Raw genomic sequence first — 22,251 nt, forward strand, 5'->3', positions numbered from 1 at the left:
GTTCAGCCTACTGGGGAAACCAATGGACAGGAGACTGGCAGTAGCCGGATCAGTCCTAGTTCAGCACCCTGGAGCAGTCGGGGGGTGGGGGAATGGCAGTGGTAGTGTAGGGTATGCAAGCAATCAGATCAGTCTTATTTTGGCCCCACCAGAGTAGCTGGGGGGAGTGTAGGACTCCCGGCGGGGGTGCACTAAGCTCTAGCAAGTACTTCTGTGGCTGCCCAGAGCAGGGGAACTCCACTCTGGCGACCCGCCGCCCGCGAGGCTCCCCACATTTCCATCCTGTCTTGCTCGTTAAGGAATGTGCTTAACTCTGGTTAGTAAGACCTCAGTAATGGATCAGGGCTGAGTACAGTAAAATAATATGCCCAGCTCAGGTGTCTGCATTTGGTGGGTTCCTATGAACAGCTTTTTTTACAAATGATGTTGGTATGAAAGTTTAGCTCTTATCTTCGTTTCCATTTACAGATTGCTGAACAGAGGTTCGGAATCAACATCCCACACAAATTCAACATCCACAACTACAAAGTGCCAACGTTCTGCGACCACTGTGGCTCCCTGCTCTGGGGGATAATGCGGCAAGGACTGCAGTGTAAAAGTGAGAGGCTGAGGTGCTGGGTCCCCGCTTGCTCGTGGGAACACCGTGCTGTACACTGTGGGAAGCCGAGACACATAGAATCTGACCCCAGACTAATGGTTTTAGATACAGCATGAATTAATTTCTCAGCAGTGTTATCCTTTTATGTCAGGCATGAAAAGAGAAGTGTCTGGTCCCTGGATTTCTTAATCATAGAACATTGAGTCCAATGTTAAATTCAGTGATTCATCTCGCCAGCTGGCTACCAAGTACAGATCAGGCAGTGTGTATTTTAAAAGGTATTTGGAAGAGGAAGAAAATGGGGTCCTGGTCAGAAATGGAAGATGGTAGGAGGTGAAGTGGCCAAGTGAGAAGGTTGGATTAAGAGCAAGAATGGGCAGGAGCGTGGGTCTGATAAGAATTAAGCAGGAGTGAATTGTCACAGCATAAAGAGAATTTCCCTGAGTCTTCTGAAACACAGACGGGAGGTGGGGGTGGAGTGAAGGACCCCAAAGCTCTAGCTGTGGCCTGCAGTCACTAACTGTGCCTAGTGGAGGCAGAGTCTGGAGCTTCTGGGTTGGCCACACCTGAGGGAGAGAGGGCTGAGCCCTGTCCTGATAGGGGTTGGCACTATCAGCCTTGAGTCATCTCCCACTGAGGTGTAATGCTCTGGCTGCTGGGGGGCGGGGGGCCCTCACCGGAAGCCTTACCAGATGTGCCCTGAGTCCCTGGTGAGGAGAGCAGTGGGGAAGGGAGAGTTGGTGTGAGTGGAACCGGACAACTTCCACTGGCTGCCCGGACTCACTGGCCTGCTGCTGTCAGCAAAGAGGGATCAGTCAGTTGCCTCTGAGAAGGGAAGAATTCTCCCTTCCTGTAGAAGACCACTTAACAATTCCCAATTCCCTCACCCACGTGTCCAGCCTGGTGAGCACACACGGCCTTCAGGGCTTTGGCTCAGGACCCGCCTCAGCTGGTCCCTGGGTGTGGGTTCCCCGGGTGTGAGGGCCCTTTCTCCTTTGGTATACCTGGCACACCTGTTGCTGATGTGCAGAGCCGTGGGGGGGCTTGTCCATCTTGCCATCCCTGGTGGCCGAGGGCAGTGTTCCTGCAGTGGTCCAGCTCCTCTAACTTTTACGTGTTGGTTTTGTTTTTTTGTTTTATTTTTGAGATAGTCTCGCCCTGCCACCCTGGGTAGAGTGTGCTGGTGTCACAGCTCCCAGCAACCTCAAACTCCTGGGCTCAAGTGATCCTCTTGCCTCAGCCTCCTGAGTACCTGGTGCCCACCACCACGCCTGGCTAGTTTTTCTAATTTTAGTAGAGATGGGTCTCACTCTTGTTCAGGTTGAACTCCTGAACCCGTGAATACCCACCACAGCCTCCCAGAGTGCTGGGATTACAGGCCTGTGCTACTGCCCAGCCCCACGTGGTGGTTTTGAAAGGCCAGTGGAGGTGTCTGTACTGAGGGCCTGTCTTCCTAAGAGAGGTGGTCCCCCATGAGTTCAGCTAAAGAAGCCCACATCTCAGGGCTGCTCTCTCTCAAGGGCACCTACCAGAGCTTGCTACCTGCTTTGGTATTCTCTCCCTAAAGAGGCCCTCCTAAATTACATAAATTCATAAATACAGCTCCATAAAACCTGGATCTGTGTGTTTGCAAAACACACAGGCTGACTCCACAAAGCGGGAATTTGTTGTTCACAGTCTCGTGTTTACTGTGTTGTCATCAGGGCTGTGTCAAGAAACTATCTCAGAATTTATTTCTGCTGCTGATGCCTCAGATCCTTCACCTTCCTATTTCAGCTCCCTCTGTGCCAGGAACTTAGCTTGTTTGGTTCACCTCATCCAGCTGCCCTTTACACTGACCTTCAAAAAGCAGTAAAAGTTGCCTCCTCCCCCCGACCCCCAGCCCCCATGAAGCAGTTAGAACCACAGGCTGTGAACCCACAGCCTGCAGGGTGCCTGCCTCTGTGGGGGAGGGCTGCCCGGCCACAGCAGTGCACAGAAAGAAAGCTCCTTGTCGGGGTTTCTCTTAGAAATACCATTTCCATTCTGTTTAAAGTGGCCTATGAATATAGGTGGCATTAGACTGCTGCCATTTACAGCTCTCATGAGCGATAGAGGGGAAAGGATACAGTCAGTTGACGTGATTCTTTGTTATTTAATTGCCTGCAAATTATTACTGTGATGAACGGTTTGATCTTTGTTGGGTCATACTAAGTCAGCAATGGCTGTCACGTGTGATCTAGATGAATGTGCTTCATCAAGTCAAGGTAAAAAAAAGTGTTTGGAATCTATTATGCGCTAGTATGCCAGGCTTTCTGCCTCTGTACAAAACAGAAATAGGTAAAATATCAGCAAGTGTCATTAGTGTGAGTTTGATTTTACGAAAAAATGTCCTAGTTCCACCTGCATAATTCCTCTTTCCTCGTCTTTCGGCTTGTGAAAGTTCTCTGCTCTCTGCCCTGTGGGGTGGCATTGTCCTTTCTGAATGTTCCCTCTTCTTCTGAGTGTTCCTGTCCTTCTGAATTCCTTTCCCTCTTCCTTCTAGTCTGTAAAATGAATGTGCACATCCGATGTCAAGCAAACGTGGCCCCTAACTGTGGGGTGAACGCCGTGGAGCTGGCTAAGACCCTGGCAGGGATGGGTCTCCAACCCGGAAATATTTCCCCAACCGCGGTGAGTTTTTTTCCATATACCATAATTTAGAGGTTGTTCAGAAGTGGGAGCCCAAGTGAGAACGTCATCAAAGTTCCCAGTCTAAGCAAATAAGAGAAACAGATTTATTGTCTTTTTAAGAGAATGTGTTCCACAAATACAATTCTATATACAGTTATATTACAAGAAATAAGCAGGAAGCAGGAGCACAATGTTTTTCTTCGTCAGCTTCCTGTCAGTGTGGTCTGGTGAACGCCTAGAACCCAGGGGCTTGGATTATGCTCTTGGCAGGAACTGGGCAGGACAGTAACTTCAGGCCTCAGCTTTCTTATCTCTAGAGGGGTTCAGCTAGAAGATCTCTGAGGTTCTCTGCAGCCTTGGACTCTTAACAGCTCTGCAGTTTTTGTTTATGGATTGTGAATTTATCTCTTGCATTCAGCAATGATAGAAGTCACTTCCTCTGGGCTCTCAGGACTGGGTGGAGTTGTGGCAGTTGCTGTGGATGGGTTTTGTCACGCACCATCCCTGAGCAACCTCTACCTGCTGATGTCCATTATGGCTGCGGCCACTGACCCGGCCATGTGTTATTGCTGGGCAGGATCTGCAGAGAGCTGGGGACAATCGTGACTGTGGCTATGGGACCTGGAAGGTATAGCTTGATGTCTGGTTCAGGAAGATTCTAGACTTAACTATTGAATAATCTCTGGGGACTGAGGAAGGGAAGTGTGGTCACTATGGAGTTCATGGCAATTCAGAAAATGTCAGCACCAGCCACCTCATTTCCTTTTTGTCAGAAGGTTCCTGCCTAGTACAGCAGGGACTTTTATTGAAAATGTATCTTTTGATTTCAGGAAAGCTCTAGAAAAGTCCATCGAGTGTGTGTTGAGGGTGGGCAGGCAGGGTGCTAGTGCAGTGGACGGGGTTTCCAGTGATGGGACAGCTATTCCCAAAGGGCAGAGATGAAGGGTGTGACCTGAGCCAGGCTCTCTGCAATGCACTGGCCCCAGCAGGAGGGGCCATGTGGCACCATCGTTAGGAATGGGCAGTGCCACTTATCATTTGAACCAAGTATGTTTAATAATATATTTAATAGTAGGAAAGCCAGAATTATTTGTTACTTGGCAGTACAGGGCTGCAAAAGAGAGAATTTTAAGAATGAGTTTAAAAAGGGGTTGAGAAACTGGCTTTGAGTTTTCTGGCCAGTTCCAGCCTGACCAGGGGACGTATTTAAGTAGAGGAAGTGATGTGAAATTCAAGTTGGTGAAACTTTTCTGTCCTTGTAGAATTTATGAGAGGTCTAGGAGAGAAGCCATTAGAACCTTTGGACTTTGAAGACGATCCATTTCATATCTCACTCTCACTGTTTTACTTGGTTAAGTAAAACTCCTTATAGTTTCAGGCTGGTGCATGGTTGGTTTATTGCAAACGTTGCCCCAGATAAGCTTACTTTTTAGCTAAATAGGTCAAAAGCTCCAGGATGTTAGACTTTTAATCTGTCATCTCGTGGTAGCTTGTGCTGCAAATGTCTCAAGGTGAACATCTGCAAAAGTCACTTTACCTTTGGCCCTTTAGTACAGTTCCTATGGGTCGCGACCCACAGTGGGTGGGACTGGATGGTCCACTGAGGCAGCCGCACTCACTCCCCCTTTGCAGGGGAGAAACTGTAACTCTCCTTGTGCTGGTGGGAGTTCTCAGTCAGTCAGTCAGTCTTCATAGAAGGCAAGTTGGCCGGCGTGTGTCAGAAGTCTTCAAGGTTAACATTTTGGCCCATGGAATTCCATTTGCAGGCAGTTATCTTAAGGAAGTTGATGATGCTGACAACACAGCTGAAGCGTATCAAATGTGCCAGGCACCAGTGTAAGAGCTTTATGAGCATTTGTTCATTAGGCCTCCTAATAACCCCTGTAGCAGGTACTAAGAGGAAACTGAGGAAGGGAGGGGCTGAGTAGGGAATTTGCTCAAAGTCACAGGGCAGGTTGCAGGGCTGTTATTTGGTTGGTTGGTTGGTTTTTGGAGACAGAGTCTAGCTGTGTCACTCAGGTGAGAGTGCAGTAGTATCATCACAGCTCACACCAGCCTCAACCTTCTGGACTCCAGTGATCCTCCTGCCTCAGCCTCCAGAGTAGCTGGGACTACAGGTACCCACCACAATGCCCAGCTAAGTTTTCTATTTTTAGTAGAGATGGGGCTTTGCTCATGCTGGTCTTAAACTCCTAAGCTCAAGTGTACCTCTGCCTTGGCCTCCCAGAAATTCTAGGAATACAGGCGTGAGCCACCACACCTTATCTGCAGAGCTGTTATTTGATTTCAGGAAGCTTCCTTCAGAGCATGAACACTTCTCTTTAATTTTCTTTTTAGACAGGGTCTTACTCTGTTTCCTGGGTCAGATTACAGTGGCATAACATAGCTCACTGCAACTTTGAACTCCTAGGCCCAAATAATCCTTCTGCTCTGGCTGTCTGAGTAACTGGGACTACAGGCTCAAGCCATGATGCCTACCTTATTTTTAAAATTTTTTGTAGAGAAGGAACCTTGCTATCTTGCTCAGCCTGGTCTCAAACTCCTAGCCTTAAGCAATCTTCTGCCTTGGCCTCCTCAAGTGCCAGGATTACAGCCATGAGCAGCCACCATGCTCAGCCCAGAACCTGAACTCTTAATCACCCTGTTTTGAAGATTTGTATGCAAATATGTTTACTATGGGGTTATTTATTATAGTGAAAAACAGAAGATGACCTGTATTTCCAATGCAAGGGAATTAATGAATTGTGATGTATCTGTGAAATAGAATGTTTGAACAGCCATTAAAACTCATGTTCTGGAAAGTTACTTAGAGATCTGGAAAATTCAGATGACAGTTTTTAAATAGAAATGTGTGTTCTGAAGTAATTTGATTACATAAAAAAATTAACAAAGTATAAATATATGTGTTATTTAAGTGTATATATTCAGAGGAGGGACAGCTGACATTTTAGGTATTTTTAGTCTTATCCTTTTGGTAATTGTTTCTCAATTTTATATTGAATTTGTATTTATTTTATCTAATTTAAAACGTTGTATAAAGGACGTTTCATTCATTCTTGTCCTGATGCTTAGTGGTTCTTGATTCTCTGAGCACACATGAAACTTGCTTTGCAAGAAGTGAACACTAGATGGAGCTCTTGGAATCTGACTGCCTCGTGGAAGTCACGGCGGGGAGTAAAGAAGGTGCCTGGGTTTCGGTGCTCAATGTTGAGTGCAGACTGTAACTCTGTGGCTTTAGATGTACTTTGAAATGATTTTTGTCCACTACCTATAAGTACAGACCAGAAACTCATGCAGAGGTTGTTCTGAGTTGGAGAACCTGATCACCTGTCAAGCCATGAGTTTTTCCCACATGTTATGCTGAGGGTTGAGACTCTCCCCGGCCAGGAGAGGTCTTTTTGGTTTTCATGCTATGGTTTCCGACACGATGTATTCCTGTTCTTCTTTGCAGAAACTGGTTTCCAGATCAACCCTAAGAAGACAGGGAAAGGACAGCAGCAAAGAAGGAAATGGGATTGGGGTCAGTTCTTCCAGCCGACTCGGTATTGACAACTTCGAGTTCATCCGAGTGCTGGGGAAGGGGAGTTTTGGGAAGGTGAGTCTTGGGTTTAACTGATGAGGTTGGAGTAAGCATGTTGCGTGTGTGTTGCGGGTGTGGGTCTGCGTGTCCCGTGCATACATGTAAGTGTGAGCGTATGTATACTGCTCACGGCTGCTCACATGTCATCCTCTTTCTTCCCTGGTGCCTGCTCCTTAAAAACCAAGAGAACATCCTCACCTCTCCCTTCATGCTTTGCTTAGGTGATGCTTGCAAGAATAAAAGAAACGGGAGACCTGTATGCCGTGAAGATTCTAAAGAAGGACGTGATCCTGCAGGATGACGACGTGGAGTGTACCATGACCGAGAAAAGGATCCTGTCTTTGGCCCGCAATCACCCCTTCCTCACTCAGCTGTTCTGCTGCTTTCAGACCCCTGTAAGTATGAAGCAGCCTCGCCCCCGACTCAAGGCCCTCTCTTCTGGAAGAGGTGAGAACCTAAGATGTCGAAGGCTTCAGAAAGTCAAATAGCAAAAAGCATTTTCAGGTGGGCTTCCAAGGCAGGGCCATGTAAGGTGCTGGTGACTTCTGACCACCTTCAGGGAGAAAGACGGAAGCTGCTGAATTCAGCCCTTCCTTCATGCTGCTCTGGGAAAGGATCACCCTGAGGGTCGTAAGGTCTTCATACAGGAGTCTTCTCTAGGTGAAGGGAAGGTGAGTGAAGGTTACGGAAGTCGAAGAGTGGAGGGAATGTCTCGAGCTGATTATCTTGGTAAAGTTGGCAATGACTGTGCTCCCAGATTCTGGACTGGTTCTGACCAGGGCATTAGAGTTCAGAAGAGGGGTCTGAGAGGACATGGAGAGGCATCTTGACTTGAAACAGCCCAAGGCATTGCTCCTGGCCTTGAATGAAGACTTTGCTGGACACCACGGACTTGTCTTGGGATTTGAATCTATCCTCCCAGTAACGGTGCCCATTTAGGAATCCTTCTGACCAGTTCATGGAACAGGTGACCAGCAGTACTTTAGACAATAAGCAGAACAGACGGGTTAGTTCACCAGCACAAACTTCTTTCTTGTTTCACATAATGAGAAGTCTGGTGGTAACGGTGGTGGGGTTGATTCCTGGCTCTGTGATATTGGGCACATCTTTCCCTTGGGGTCTCAGGTATCTGCTGCAGTCTGAGATGTCACACCTTGTCATGCGGCATCCAGAACAGAAAGCACAGGGGCAGAGGCTGGATGGCTGCACGGGCCACTCTCCTTTTGTCAGGGGGGAAAGATCTTTCCTAGACTTGGGTTGACTGCTCTTAGCAGCAAGCGAGGCTGGAACAGTAAATATCTGGCCAGGACAAGCTGGTGCACCATGACTGGCTTGCACCAACTTTGGTTTGTGTTCTGGGGCAGGCATTCTGCTGTCCATTTCGAATCCGACTCAAAACTGTGCTCCTGGTATCAGTGAAGAGGGAAAGTGACTCCTGAGAAGGCACCAAGAAGGTCTGTGTCCTACTGCTATCCGAGGCATCCTGGGCGCACCCCTGAGCTGGGCCGCCTCCCGAGGTTATGGGGGAGCCGGATCAGGGCACCTGATCTAGTCAGGGAGTCTGGCAATATATTTCTAGGGGAACTTATGCAAAGTTGGAACCAGAAGGATAAGTTTAGGATTAGGAAAAGAGAATAAAGGTGAATGTGCCACTTCGGGCCAGCAGCACAGCTGCAGGTGATGAGATGGGGCAGTGAGTCTGAGGAAAGCTCAGGCGTGTGGTGTATGGAGGAAGGGCCTGGCAAGAACAGAGGCCGACAAGGTGGGCCAGCCCCGGCCTTGGCAACCCTTGCCACTGTGTTAGTGGGTTTAGATTTTAGTGTTAAGAGCAATAGGAAGTCATGGAAGAAATTGAAGCAGAGGAGTGACATATGGGATTGCATTTTTTTAACTATAAAAAATGACTTTCTTGTAATAGATAATGCAAGCAACCTCCAAATAGCCACATTGTTTCCCTGAAAGAAACAATTATTACTAATTTCATTTGTAGCCTTTCAGAGAATTTTTTACATATAAAGAATATACGCACACCTTATATATCCATAAATATTTATCTTAAAAGCCAAATGGTAGTTAGTGTACATTGCCCATGATTCTAAACTTTATTTTAAAAAATAGTAATAACATATCTTGGAAAGAGTTTTGTGTCTGTACACACTAGGCTGCCTCATTTTTAATGGCTGCATACTTTTCCATTTTAAGGACATAGCACAATGTATTTAACTTGTTTTCTATAGCTATATGTTAAGCTATAGACTTTCACTCAGGTCAGAGCTGCAGAGATCCCCTTTGTACTTTCTTCTTTGTGTGCTTTGCTGGTATTTCTGTAGCTGCATTATTAGAAGTAGTATTGCTTGGTCAAAGGCTGTGTGCACTTCACATTTTGGTTGGATACGGTCGCCCCTCTTCCTCATCATGGTTGAAGACAGCTAACATTTATTGCCCATCCACCAGGCATTGTTCTCCATTACCTCATTGAATCCTTACAGCAACCCTATGAAGAAGGTTCTGTTAATTATCACCCCATTTTACAGATGAGAAAACTGAGGCATGAGGAAGTTTAGGCCCTAAGTGGCAGAGCGGGTTTGGAAACCAGGCAGTCTGACTGCAGCACCCAGCAGGCTCTTCCCCACTCACTGGCTAAGCTGCGTCTCTCCATTCAGACTTCCCAGTGTGCGAGTGAGAAGGCCTCCCACCCCTCATCACTGCATGCTAGCATTTTGATAATCTGAAAGATTTAAAAATGCTATCTTTGAAGTCAGCATCTGCATTTCTCTTGTCTGTGAGAGAAGCTGAACAAATGTTTTCATCCTTTTGAGCATCACTTATGTTCAGATCTAAGCTGGGCAGCATAGATGTGCTTCCCAGAGTGGAGAACGGGTGGATCTGGGAGGCCTGGAGGCCAGGAGCCAGGACAATGTGTTGGAGAGGTGCACGGCCTGGGCTCCCACACTGCCCACTCGTATCTGAGAAAACTGGGAGACGGACCCTGGCTTCTAGGGCCTCTGCCCCTGCACTCTTCCCACCTTCCCCTCGTGGTCTGGGCTCCTTGTGGCTCCTCCTTATCCATCCTGTGCAGCTCCTGACAGCCCTGGGGCCCCACCTCCTCTCCTTGCTTCTCTGCTTTCCATGTGTATGGCCCTTGCTTTCTCCATAGCTCCAGTTTTCCCTGCCCTACACTGCTGCCTGGATCGTCCTTGAAACTATTTCCTGTGCTCTGCACTTTGCCGCTGTAAAGCCCGCCGCTGCTCCACCCCCACCCACACACAGCTGTTTTGGGGAGAGAAGTAGGGTCTTGAGAGAGGGACAACTGGCAGAGGACACTAGTCGCCCACCTGAGTTTCCAGCCTCCCAAATATCACCATGAGCACCACCATGAAGCAGCAGAGCCAGGTCCCACTCACATCACCCTCCTCCTCCTGAGCCGGCCAGGGAGTCCATCCTATGGCATGAGTTCAGAGAATGTCTTAACCAGCCGGTAACCTGAGTCAAGCAGTCGGACTGGTACTTGGTGAGCCCAGTCTGGTCGTACAGCAGCTATTGTTCCAAGCAAATAAAGAAGTGTCTGGGCTCGGCGCCTATAGCTCAACCGGCTAAGGCGCCAGCCACGTACACCTAAGGTGACGGGTTCGAATCCCCAGCCCGGACCCGCCAAAACAACAATGACGGCTGCAACCAAAAAAAAAAAAAAAAAAGCCGGGCGTTGTGGTGGGCGCCTGTGGTCCCAGCTGCTTGGGAGGCGGAGGCGGGAGACTCGCTTGAGCCCAGGAGTTGGAGGTTGCTGTGAGCTGTGATGCCACGGCACTGTACCCAGGGGGACAGCTTGAGGCTCTGTCTCAAAAAAAAAAAGAAGTGTCTTATGCCAACTTCAGGGGAATTTTACCTACAAAAGGAAACTCCTGTGATTCTAATAAGCAGTGAAAGTACTCAGCGGCAATTAGATTGCATTATGGCAAAGTAGAGCAAGAAACTGACTTGGAACAGATCAAGAGCCCAATGAGCATAGTATATAATAGCAGGTTTTCAGAAAAATACATAAAGTATATAATACGTTAAAGTTTTAGTGGCCATTTGGGATTCCATGCATTTGGCATTAACATTGATGAAATCTGTTTTTTTCTAGTGAAAGTTTTATGTTTGGCCACAAGGTGGCAGTCGTTACTGCAAAGTAATTTTTATTTCTCTACCAGCTCTGGGCAAGCTCCAACTCCTGAGCTCAAGGAATTCTCTCGCCTTGGCCTCCTGAGTAGCTGGTACTATAGGCGCCCTCCACAATGCCCAGCTGTTTTTAGACACAGGGTCTCAGTCTTGGTCAAGCTGGTCTCAAACTTGTGTGCTTAGGCAATCCACCTGCCTCAGCCTCCCAGAGTGCTGGGATTACAGGCGTGAGCCACCTCACCTGGTAAGCAAAATCTCTGTGAGGGTCTAATGAGAGGAATACTTTGTACATAGGCAGCGCTGCTCCAAAGTGAGTAAATCTAGTGTGGTAATGAGCCCCTCCTTCCCCACACCAAAGAAGAATGTCCTGGGCACCTGTGGGCAGCATAGACCTCCACATGGGAGGGAGAGCAAACACCCAGAAAGCTGGAATTTTAGAGTTCCTTTTGTTGTTGGCGAACAGAAAGCAATAAGCCAGTTTCAAACATTAATGTGTCAAGTTTGCAACATAGGTTCATGAACCCCAGAAATTGTTCTTCCTAATTGTTTTCATAATAATTGCTTGTAAGTATATGGTTAAATGGCATTCTGGTACATTTCCAATAGCACTGCAAATCCTGATGATTTGTGAATATTTTGATAATCTGGTCAAAATTTATAAAAATGTTTATACTTTTAGATCTGTTGATTTTATTTCTGATAATCTAGCTTATGAAAATAATATAAGACTAAATAAATACTACGTATAAAAGATGTTTAATTTTTAGTGCATTGTTTATTTTTACTTATTTTGTTTGTTTGTTTTTACCAGCGTCACTTTAACCTTGTCCCCCCTCCCTTCTAGCCTCTGGTAGCCACCATCCTGCTCTCTGCTTGTATGAGTTTGACTTTGTGGATTCCACATGTCACGGAGATCACGCAGCGTTTTCTTTCTGTGCCGGGCTTATTTCACGTAACAGAATGTCCCTCGGGTTCATCCTGTTGCACACGACAGGACCCCCTTTCGTTGTAGAGGCTGAGTAGTATTCGCTTGTGTCTGTTCTTCACATTTTCTTTGTCCACTGCTGAACACTTAGAATGATTACAGATCTCGGCTGTTGTGAATAACGACGTGGCGATGGTGAGTGTTCAGATAATCTCGACCACGTGTGGATTTCATTTCCACCCCATAGTGGAAGTGCTGGATCACAGGGGAGCTCTATCTGGAATGTTGTGAAGAGCTCCAGACTGGTTTCCAGAAGGGCTGTGCTAATTCACGTTCTCTTCAACACTGTGCCGGAGCTCTCCTTCCCTCAACTATGTGCTTGTTATCTTTCCTTTTTGATAACAGACTTTCTGAGAGGTGGTGTCTCATGATGGTAACACTCTGCATTTCCCTGATGATTCGTGATCTGGAGCGTATTTGTTTTTCTGTTTACCTGTTGGCCATATGTATGTCTTCCTTGGAGAATTGCATGTGCAGGTCCTTTGCCCCTTTTCAAATGGGGTTATTTGTTTTCTTACCGTTGAGTTGTTAGAGTTTATTATACATTTGAGATGTTCAACCCTTATCCAGACGTGTGGTTTGCAAATATTTTGTCTCATTCCACAGGATCTCTCTTCACTCTGTTAATAGTTCCCTTTGCTGTACAAAAACTTTTCAGTTTGCTGTAAGTCCATTTGTCTATTTTTGCGTTTGTTGCCTGTGCTTTGAAGGCCGTATCAAAAAATATAGTCAGACAGAGTGAACAATATCTGGTAGTACAAAAGAGACTGTATTCAACAATAAGTTAAGGTATTAAAAAAGTATTGCCTAGACCTGTGTGGCAGAGCTTCCCCCTGCATTTTTGTCTGGTAGCATTACAGTTTGAGGTCCCATTTAAGTCTTTAACCCATTTCAAGGTGATTTTTGTATATGGCGTGACTGTCTCGTTTTCTCAGCATCACTTACGGAAGAGACTGTCCTTCCTCCGTTATGTTTACTCTCGATGTCTGGTCAAGAATCCGTTGTAAATGTGTCCACTTGTTTCTGAGCCTGTACTCTAGTCCACTGGGCTGTGTGTCTGCTTCTGTGCCAGTACCATACTGTTTTAATTACTACCATTTGTACCATTCTTTGAAATCAGGTGTAGTGATGCCACCACCTTGGTTCCTTTTGGTGAAAATTGTTTCAGCTTTGTGCATTATTAGTAACAGGAACACATTGGAAAAAACTTCAGCGTTCAGCCATAGGGTACATTTAAATAATAATACTATTTGATGAGGATTTTCATCCAGTAAAGAAAGAATTATATCTCAGTTAAATTATGTCAGACGCTGTTATGAACACCCAACTTGTTTATTGAATACGATACTGCATATAATTCTTATAACAGATGGGTACAGTTTTTATCTCCATTTTGCCAAATGGTGAAGTGAAAATCTGAGGAATTGAATCATTTGTCCAAAACACAGAAAATGATGGAACTAGGACATTAGAGCTCAGGAAATAATACTGATTTTTTTTTTTTTTTTTTTTGGAGACAGGGTCTCACTCTGTCACCCTGGGTAGAGAGCTGTGACATCACAGCTCACAGCAGCCTTAGTTTCTTGGGCTCAAACAGTCCTCTTGCCTTGACCTTCCAAGTAGCTCTTGGGCTCAAATAGTCCTCTTGCCTCGACCTTCCAAGTAGCTGGGACTGGGCACCTGCCACTAGGCCCAACTAGTTTTTCTATTTTTAGTAAAGAAGGGGTCTCTTCTTGCTGAGGCTGGTATTGAACTCCTGAGCTCAAGCAATCTGCCCATCTGTCTTGGTCTCCTAGAGTGCCAGGATTACAGGTGTGAGCCACTGTGCCCAGCCATTACCAAATTTTTAATGATAGGCAGGCAGTATGTATCCATAACAGGTTCCACTCAAAATAGTGAATTGGCAAGGCTACCCAAAGGAAAAGACCACTGGGAAATTATGCCAGTATCCTGTCAGGAACTGTATTAAGGCAGTAGAATTAGGAATGTGTCTTTCTCCTTTGTTCTGTTTACCCAATTTAATAAGATGATGATATTTGTTTAACAGTGGGAGTGGGCAGAATAAGCTATCAAGTCGGGAGGCCCTTAGTCTCTCAGGACAGGGCTGCAGGCCTGGTAAACGCTGCCTGCCTGGCTCTTCTTGGGACAGGACCATTTCATACTCCTTTCATCTTCAGGGACAGTGGTGTCAGCCGCTGGGCCTCCTGGCGTTTATGGCCTGGAATCCAGGTCTCCCCTCCTGCCCCAGCTCCCAGGGGCTCCACTTTGCTTCTCCTAGAGAGAGGGAGAAAGGAACAAAGACCCCAGGGGGCAGTCGCAGGAAGGGGGCGTGGCAAAGTAAATATTGGTCAGATGCTTTAGCCTTTGTTCCGAGACCCAGTTTATTGAAGCAAACACAAGACGCTCTGTGCCCAGGGCCCCAGACTGCCTCTTGTCAGCAGGGCCTGGGCCCGGGCCAGAGGGCTGAGCGGAGATAGCACCTCGTTCTCTGGGAATGACTGGGGTTCACACTTAGCAGATGCTGCATTCAGGTGGTGTTTACTACAGCCAGTAACAATTACCGACTGCTCAGACCCCTCCTGCAGGGACAGGCCTGGGCTCTGACCCTCCCTCTGTCTGAGCTTCCTTTGAAGGCCACCTGAGCTGCTGATGGCCTGTCTTTGTGGCATCAGCCTGTGAGGGTGGAGTTCCTGGCAGGGCAGGAGCTTTCCATAAGGAGCCACTCCTTAAGTGTTGGCCGGCAACACTGAAATCCCATCTCTGAAGGTCAGAGCGTCTCGGAATCTTGTGAAGTAAATGCTGTCCGCGCACACACTGGCATAAAATGCTTTCAGCATGCTTCAGATATGTGGGGGAGTCGCCTGGCAACATGAGGACAGGGAGCAGCCTTTTCTCTCTTGTTTTATCCATTACTGTTACAATAAATATTAGCAAAGAAGAATGTGTTGGGGACGGGGGCAGTGGACGGAGGGGACAGGCAGCAGGACAGCCAGGTGGCCCTGGAATTAATCTTGCAGGATCAGTCACTCAGGCAGGTGACTGCACGGTGACCTTCAGCACAGGAGCTCTGGCTTAGCTACTAGCCCTCTTATCTTTAAGAAAGTCCCTTGCCTTTCAGTTTTTGCAGATAAGTGCTTCTACCTAAATCTAGAGTCTGTGGGCAGCAGCACCTGTGGGCAGGGGGCGACTTGGACACGGTAGGCAGTGGGGGGACAGAGCGGGGGAGAGTATGGGAGGTGGAGCAGTTGGCCCTGGGTGCCCTGACACTCCTGGTCCTCTCTTGGGCTCCCCTGGCTGAGCAGTGGGCAGGGCTGGCTGGGGAGGAGGTGCACACTCTCCTGGAGCAGCTCTACCCGCCCTGCTCTGAATTGCTCTGACATTCAGAGAAGGGGGACAGCGGCCCCGTGACCACGGGTTAGATGAGGAGAAGGGGAAGGAGAGCAGAAAAGCTGGAAGACATTTCCCCGTCCAGAGACGAGGGGTATGGAGAGGCCTCTGTCATGCTCCAGGAGACCGGGTTGATTCCTGGTGCCAGCTTTGCAAGAGGGAGGGGTGAGGAAGGAAGGGCAGTTCACGGTGGCCCTGGTGTGTGTTCTGGGTGCTGCTTCCGTTTCCAGTGTCTGTAAGACTGCACGTGGCAGGCCACCAATATCTGCTGAACAAAAGCCAGAAAGTGGAGATGCTCTCTCCTCATTTTGAAGGTCTGGAGACTGAAGTCCAGAGAGCTCAAACAACTTGCCCCAGACTACACAGCAAGCAGGAGCCAGCACTTGGATTCTGGACCAGGTCATCCTACTGAAAGATTCATATGCCACTTCCATTATATCAGAAATAGAAATTCCTTCTCTCTACAATATGTACAGCTGAAAAAGAATAGTGTCATTAGATGTGAATAAAGGCAGTTTTCCACAGTGTGTAGCTTTGGGCCTTTGATGAAATCCCTAAGGCTCTTCCCCTCCTCTGTGTGGAACTGTCTTCTCCTACCCTGAGCGCTGACTGCTACAGACGGGTTTGCTCTGCTGTGGGTCATTGGCTGTGGCTTGCCTTGGGCTCAGATCGAAATAGAAAATGAGCCGAACGTGACGCTTCCCATCTCTGCATGTTCCCGCCTTGTTAACAGCGCTCCATCTTTCTTTTAGGTTAGTAATTGTGGATGTATTTTCTTTCTTTTTTTTTTTTTATTGAATGGTAACTATGTACATTATGTATGTACATTAATGCACTTCTGGGGTACAGTGTGGGGTTTTCACACATAATCTGGAACACTTCCATCAAACAGGTTAACAAAGCCTTCATGCCATTTTCTTAGTTATTGTTTTAAAACGTTCACATTCTACTCTTAGAAAGATTCACTTGTACCCTTGTGTGGATGTATTTTCACAGACAGGATCTGCCTCTCTGGGGCAAGCACGTGTGTGACCCACCCAGATCTTCTGGGGAGAAAATGTGAATTAGCCATCTTGAGGTTCTGAATTTGGGGGACTTTACTTGAAACCTTTGCTCTGTCCTCTCAGGCTCCCCGGCTCTCTGACTTTCTGGCCACAGAAATGAATGGGAACTAAGAGCACCGCAGTCCAAGCTATTCCTTTGGCTCTGTCTCTGTGGATAGAACTGCCAAGATTCTTGGCATGACAAAAGGGTTTGAAACAGTTGGGGTTTTTTTCCGTTAGAGGTTGTCCAGTTACTGTTAGTGGCTGCCGTTATCATCGATGACCTGGACGTGGAGTAGACGGCCCCCTCTGTCTGGTGTGTAATTTCCTTTGATAGATGCAGGATTCAACCAGGTGAGGCATTACCTCTGCATTTCACAATGACTGAAAGCTCTTGGGGTGGCGATCGCTTGGTTCTGGTCTTCCCTGACCGCAACCAGGACGCCCTCCAACCCACAAAGTTATGGATACTCTGGCCTCATTATGGAAACACCCAGTGCTGACACTGGCTTCAGGAATGACAATGAATTGGGCTTTCGGCCGAGTAGTTTAGTGAAAAATCAGTCAGTCCAGGATCCCACTGACTGAGAGCTAAGGAAAGGAAATAGTTCTTGGGAACCTCAGTGTAGTTGGGCTGAGAAGAGTAACACACGTGAGACGGCAGTGGGAGGCAGACAGCACGTGGCCACAAAGTCCTTACACTGCAGTCAGAATGGGCCCTGGGTTGGGGGGAAAGCCTTACCTATGAGCCGGTATTTCCTCAGAAGGGCAGCCAGAGTGGCGAGGAGATGAAAAGGCTATGGGTTTAAGCAGAGCCTTGGGCACGCCCTGCCAGTGGGTCCCTAGGAGGTTGGGTCGACTCCTACCGAGACTGACTGGGACGTCCCTACAGGGCCTTCAGCTACACCTGCAGGTGGCTGAGCGGGTCCACCCTACCCAGAAGGCAGAATCACACAGTATACTTGTAATATGTCATATCACAATCTGTAATATTTTTTAGCTTTGAAATAAATACTTGAGTTTTCCATAATTACCTCATCACTAGTAAGAACCCAGCTGTGTCCATCTCTTTTTGGCCCCAAACGATCCAGGGTCTGTCATGAGGAGGAGTATCCTTGTCACATAGAGTGAACCCTCGGAGCCCAGGGCACTGCCCACTGGCAGGCTGAGTGCCTTCAAGGTGGAGGGTGCAGCTGCCAGGCCTGAGGACACAGCAGTGAACAGGACAGAGGGGTCCTACCCTTGGGAAGCTGATGTCCTCACGGGACACTCGGAGGCCTGAAGCTCATGAACAGGCTGTTGGTCATGTAGACTCAGCTGTTGACCCTCCGTGGTGGTCTGGTCCCAGGGACGGTTTCTAGATCTTTGTTTAGGACAGGCTCTGAGCCGTCCATCTGCCTGGAAGAGTCTGCAGGCTGGTCTTAAAGCTGCATTTGCATATTGCATGCTCCCCTCTTTGTATGGAGGGTGTAGTGAATTTGGGACTGATGGAGATTATTGGGGGAGGGGTTTCCCAAGCCCTTGGCACTTCTCTGGGTGGTGATGGGTTCTGTATCGCTACAGGGGTTAGACTGGGGACAGAGCAGGAGGTGGCACCCTGCAGCCTTGCATCAGGCTGTGAGGTCACCCTGCCTGCCTCCCGAACCCACACTCCAACAAAACCAACTCTGTTCCTTCCCTTCAAAGTTCCTTTTCCTGCCATCTCTGTAAGCTGATCCCTTGGCTCAGCCTCCCAGCAGACCCGCCCCTCCCTCCTTTGACTTGCCCTGGCTTTTCTTTGGGGCCACCCAGGGAGTTCCCATTTCCTTTCTGCGGAGGCTTCCAATTCTTAGTATATTTATACAGCAAGAGAGCTTGGACTTTGAGCTCACTCCTGCCCACCTCTGGTACATAGTGATTTATCACTTAGTGTTACAAAGGGAGTCTTGGAACTCTTCCCAGAGTGTCTTAATTTTGTTCCTGTAATATATGACATTTTAAACATTAAAATGATGCAATATATGATTCCCAACTGAAACAAAAGTGGGGAGCCCTTGCATCCAGACTCCTCCCCTCCTTTCCACGCACATTTTCCCATTTCTGTGTAGCGGCCCAGGTGTGGGACGCGCTCCTGTCTGCTTCCCTGTCCTCTGAGTCTCCTTACTGCCCGGGGAGCATGGGGCCGCTGCCACCCTGGTTTTCTCTGGTGAACATAAAGCAGCAACTAGCTCGTGCCAGCAGCAAACCCAGACCATCTGCACCAGGGGCAACCAGTGGCTCAAAGCAGTTCCAAAGTTTTGGGCTCAAGTAGGAAATACTGGGGGCAACTATGGCAGAATTGACCTGGAGACTGGTTACATCTCTCTTCTGGAAGCCCAAAGGACCTGAGCGTTCACTCAGTTTGTGCTCCTCACCTGGGCATCAGGACAGATCTGTAGCAGAAAGCGCCGTCCACCTCACTCAGAGCTGTCCTCTGCCACTTGGACCCTCACCAGCAGGGGCTGGTGAATGTTCACCTTTTCCATAAACAATGCCCTCATTGCATAGTGCGGTGGTGTTCCCACCCTGCTAGCATTTGGGCTGGATGATCCTTGGTCATGGAGGACTGTTCTGTGCATGGAGGCAGTTCGGCCACACCCCTGGCCCTAACCCACTCAATACCAGTAGCACCTTCTCAGCTGTGACAACCAAAAATATATCTAGACGTTGCCACGTGTTCTTTGGTGGGGAGGACCCTCTCTTCGCTGAAAACCCCTGCCTTATGTGACTGTCAGGTGATCCGACAAAGGGGCTAGAGATCACTTTTCTTTTCACAGAGGCCAAAGTAATAATATGTGTCAGACCTTCTTTATAAAAATATAAACGTTAGCTCCCTCCCCTCCCCCCGAGCTTATGGAAAGTCAGAGTTCCTGTTGGAGGCTCCTTACAGCTGTCAGTGGCTGCACCATGGCGCTTGTGGGGACAGGGCCCCTGAGCTCGGGGGACAGTGAAGTGCACAAGGTCTGCTCAGGGTGCTCGAGGGTTGGCAGGCTGTAGGCAGTTCTCAGCAGTGAAGCTTGATGAGAGCCTGGGGGCATCTTGGTGGAGGGGGGACAGAAAGTTAGCTCACTGAGCATATTTATAAAATAGGTTTTGCTAAAAAGCCAGCAGTGGAAAAACTGCAGCTTCTCTTGTTTGCTTATTAAATAATTTTATTTTCACTTTACCAAAAGGCATCGAGTCAGTGGCATTGCATGAAAACCATTCTCTCTACTTGAACCTTCCAAATATTGAAAGTCAACCCTAACCACACAGACACTGGCTGTTTCCAGTTCTAGTTCAGGGAACGCTATGGCAGTAGACGTGACAAGACTTTGTAGAAGAGGCCAAGGTTCTGCCCAGTAGGAGGTTAGAGAGAGCAGTGTAATGAGCTTGGTTTGGGGGAAATCCAGGAGTGAGATGCTTGTCTGTTGGGAAGAGACGCTTTGTTCAGAGGGAAGATTAGATTTCAGTGTCATCAGCCTGAGTCAGGCTTCCATCCTCTGTAGGGTTCATGTAGTTGGATGTTACAAATGGAGATGGTCAGGACCTTCAGAAACGTTTCCCAACCAGCCCAAATAAACACGCTGACAGAGGCGGGAATATGCTTTGCGAGAGAGCAACTGGCTGGCTTTGTTCCGGCTGTTTGTTTGTTTTCCTTACATGGAAATGTCATTTCAGTTTAAAGTATAGAGACTTTAAATGCTGTCTTCACGACCAATTAGCCTCCAAATATTGAACGTAGAGCTTACCCGCCAGAGACATTGGCTGTTTCTATACTGAATGGTCACACCGTACCTGTCTTGCATTTTTGATTCACTTCCTTAACTGTTGGTGGAGTACACATTATACACCAGGGACCGAAGAGATATCAAAGAAAAAATGTAGACCTGCCCTTTAACTACTTATAGTCAAAAGTTACCATAACACTGTGTGATAGAAAAGAAAGTCGTACCTGGTCCCTGCGGAGGTTGGAAGGGCTTCCCAGGACAGGGGCCGTCCACACTGAGTTTGCAGGAGGAATAGGAGCCCTCCAGGTACAGGAGGAAGAGGCACCTCCCTGACAGAGGTTAACAGCAGTGCCAAGGCACACAGGCTAGAAATTGCATGATACCCCCAGAAAACTCCAAGTGACTAGTTGAGGTAGGATCGTAGGAGAAGAAATTGGTCAAGTCACAATGGCTGTGACGTTTTCTGCTGAGATCTTAGACTCAATTGTGCAGGTGCAAGGAGCCAATAGACCTTGTCAGTGAGGGAGCAGCAGAAGAGTTGCGTTTTAGAAAGCTCTGCCTGGGTCCTGTGCAGAAGGAGATGAGCAGCAGCAGATCGGCAAGGATGCTGACCACTGGCCTCTTGGCCTGCCTGTCCCAAGGCAGGGAATGCCATGGCAGTAGATGTGACAGGACTTTGTAGGAGAAGAAGCCAAGGTTCTGCCCAGTAGGAGGTTAGAGATAACAGTGTAATGAGCTCGGTTTGGGGGAAATCCAGGAGTGAGAGGCTTGTCTGTCGGGTGCTTTGTTCAGAGGGAAGATTAGATTTCAGTGCCATCTGTGACCTCTCGGTCTGTAGAAACTATAATATAAAATCTTTCAGTTGGTGGTTATAGAGGGGGAAGAAGGGAGAGCTGAAGAAGGAATTCTAAGCATGGCGAGGGAAGGGTGAGAAGAACAGAAAATAAATCAGATCTAAGTGGTATCATAGGAGGGGAAATTAAGTGCCGAGACAGTGTCGGTCACCAAAAGACGCACCGCTGTCTGTTGGGTCCGGCATGAGTTGGTTGGTGCCGCCATCTTTGTACCTGTCTCATCTTTAGGGTTTTAAGGGCCCCTCTGAACTCTGTTTACGTTCCTGCAGTTTCCTTATGAAGTTAACAGTGTCCTCTCCCGAGTGTGAACCTTTTCATCTGTTTCTGATCATTGCCCCCCTCCCCCCCACCATCTTTTAGAGCTATGGGTTTTTAATAGTCTCCATACCTTGGGGTGTCCAGCCTAAGGGCCACGATGCTGATTATGTGAGAACCGTCATACTTATCTCCCGTGTCAGATATCGTGAACATTGTGCACAGACCTTTCCTTCTCTTTTTCTTTTATTTTGTTCATCAGCTGTCGTTAGCGTTTGTGTATTTAACATGTAGCCCGAGACAATTCTTCTTCCAATGTGCAGAGAAGCCAAAAGGTTGGAGTCTTCCTTGGCACTGGAGATCAATATTTAGCCCAGATTGTAAAAGTGGTTTGGGAAGAGGTTGTGAGTTATTTGCTTGAACAGATCTCGTTCTCCAGTCAGAGGGCCAGAAAAGAGCTTGTCACAGCTGTAGGGACAACCCAGGCTCACATAGCTCACGGAAGGCACCTTCCAGAGGGAACTTCAGTCAGTGTGTCACCAGTCACCACTAAAACAGGCATCACCTCGAGGCAGATATGGGATATCCTCGGCCATTTCCTCGACTTCTCTAACTAGACGAAAGGTCTAATCAGACAACTATAACCCTAAGTCTCTCACAAGGCAAAAACGTCTAATTCATACATAGATCAGAGGAGAGGTGAAATCTTGGCTGTATTGAAAAGGTTGCAAAGTTTAGGGATCTCTGTCATGAAAATTGATCTAAATAAATGAAACAGTATCTGTGCTCTTTATGCTACAGTCCTCCCCACGCCAAGTCCGTGTTTTCAGTAGACCTGCTCCCATTTGGTGCTGCAACTGAAATATAAAGAGAACCACACTATGAGAAATAAGGATATAAAAGAAATGCTGTTGCGGGTGGCCCCTGTGGCTCAAAGGAGTAGGGAGCTGGCCTCATATGGAGGTGGTGGGTTCAAACCCAGCCCCCGCCAAAAACTGCAAAAAAAAAAAA

General features: G+C 47.7%; 1 protein-coding gene across 1 annotated transcript in view; it reads left to right on the forward strand.

Annotated features, from left to right (window-relative positions):
* The window catches only part of PRKCH (protein kinase C eta), a 45,974-nt gene that overhangs the window by 14,164 nt on the left and 9,559 nt on the right, over positions 1–22,251 (forward strand). Inside the window, exons 4-7 of the mRNA XM_023515877.1 lie at positions 469–598; positions 3,123–3,250; positions 6,702–6,845; positions 7,052–7,225. Of these exons, the coding sequence (XP_023371645.1) occupies positions 469–598; positions 3,123–3,250; positions 6,702–6,845; positions 7,052–7,225 (576 nt within the window). The remainder of the gene's footprint in view (positions 1–468; positions 599–3,122; positions 3,251–6,701; positions 6,846–7,051; positions 7,226–22,251) is intronic.

This window comes from Otolemur garnettii, unplaced genomic scaffold (genome assembly GCF_000181295.1).
Source record: "Otolemur garnettii isolate 467f Iridium unplaced genomic scaffold, OtoGar3 scaffold00081, whole genome shotgun sequence".
NCBI lineage: Eukaryota > Metazoa > Chordata > Mammalia > Primates > Galagidae > Otolemur > Otolemur garnettii.